Source organism: Hyla sarda, chromosome 1 (genome assembly GCF_029499605.1).
Source record: "Hyla sarda isolate aHylSar1 chromosome 1, aHylSar1.hap1, whole genome shotgun sequence".
Classification (NCBI taxonomy): domain Eukaryota; kingdom Metazoa; phylum Chordata; class Amphibia; order Anura; family Hylidae; genus Hyla; species Hyla sarda.
Window position 1 is genome coordinate 600,645,011 of NC_079189.1, and position 1,451 is coordinate 600,646,461.

The window sequence follows — 1,451 nt, forward strand, 5'->3', positions numbered from 1 at the left end:
ACTGGTCAGAACCACAGGAAGAGGCATTTTCAACTCTGAAAAGAGACCTCTCCTCGGCCCCAGTCTTAGCAACCCCTCACCCTGAAGGAGAAATGGCAATTAAGGCCCATGCTGGTGCAGAGTCTCTCGGCGGTCCTTCTTCAACAAATAGGATCAGTGTATAGACCACTGGGATACTTCTCCAGGCTTCTTTCACCAGTTGAAAGAGGGTTTGGTGAGTGTGCCAAGCAACTTGCAGCCGTGCATTATGCAGTTAAAGCAACTGAGCATATTGTAGGCTTCAAGCCCCTCACTGTTCAGACTCCACATTCACCTTTAGCCCTCTTGCTTCGTGATACCCTCCCTGGAGTCTCACAACAGAGATTCGGGAAGTGGATCATGGACTTGAGTGGAAGGAATCTGACCGTGATACAAAAGGCAAGGTATGTTTTGTCCCAGTTGTTGAATATGACAGGAACTGAACATGACTGGACAACCAATGCAGGTCACTGCTCCCCAACTGTTCAGGACAACATCACATCCAGATGACAGAATCATCTTTGTTGATGGCTCTCGCTTTTGTTTGGATGGCACCTATGTGACAGGGTTTGCTGTGCTTGATGAGACCACAGGTAACCAGAGCCTTGTCAGGTTGCCAAGCCACTTGTCTGCACAGTGGGCTGAGCTGGAGGCTATCAAAGAAGCCCTCCTCCTTCAGCCCCAAGGGAATCTTACTATATATAGTGACAGCTCATATTTAGTTCGATCCCTCACTCTGCCCCTGGACACATGGAAAAGACGAGGGTTTGTCGACAGCCAGAACAAACCCTTGGCTCATGTGAATGTCCTGAAAGAATTGTGAGAATGGGGCATGGCACATCCTGGAGAGGCTGCACTCATTAAAATCCCAGTACACCAGAGAGGGGATGGACCCTTAGTCCTGGGTAACAACCAGGCTGATGAATTGGCCAAATGGCTGCAGTGCAAGGAGTCCTGAGGGAACCAGATACCCAGGACAATCCTTCATACCAGGTTGCTGTGAGAAAGAAAGGTCTCAAGGAGGGCCCAGTGTCATTTGAAGAGGAACAGTCAAAAGGATCCTCTTCTGACAGCACATTTTACCAACCCACAGGATCCCTGGAGGATCTGTCAGGGAATCTTGTGTTATGACACTGGCACCCATCAACTCCCTCTGCCTGTAGTCCCACGGCATCTGCAAGCAGAGCTGACAAGACTTAACCACCAATTGTTGGGACACCTTGGCCGGGATAAGCTTCTGTCCCTTCTAAAAGGACAAATTATACTGGTCAGGAATGTCCAAAACGGTGGAGGAAGTCACCCAACAATGCCTGCTGTGTGCCCAGATAAATCCAAGAACTCCAGCCCTTAAGCCAGTGTTGCAACGTGTTCCTCCAGCTGATGGACCGTGGTCATCAATACAAATTGATTTCATAGGACCACTGCCAGCTGGC

The 1,451-nt window shown here is 49.5% G+C and overlaps 1 protein-coding gene across 1 annotated transcript; it reads left to right on the forward strand.

The window, feature by feature from the left end:
* The first annotated feature begins 463 nt into the window (after positions 1 to 463).
* On the forward strand, positions 464 to 841 carry LOC130292136 (ribonuclease H-like). The gene has a single exon (XM_056541545.1). It carries the CDS (start codon positions 464 to 466, stop codon positions 839 to 841), a length of 378 nt encoding a protein of 125 aa, XP_056397520.1.
* Positions 842 to 1,451: the final 610 nt, after the last annotated feature.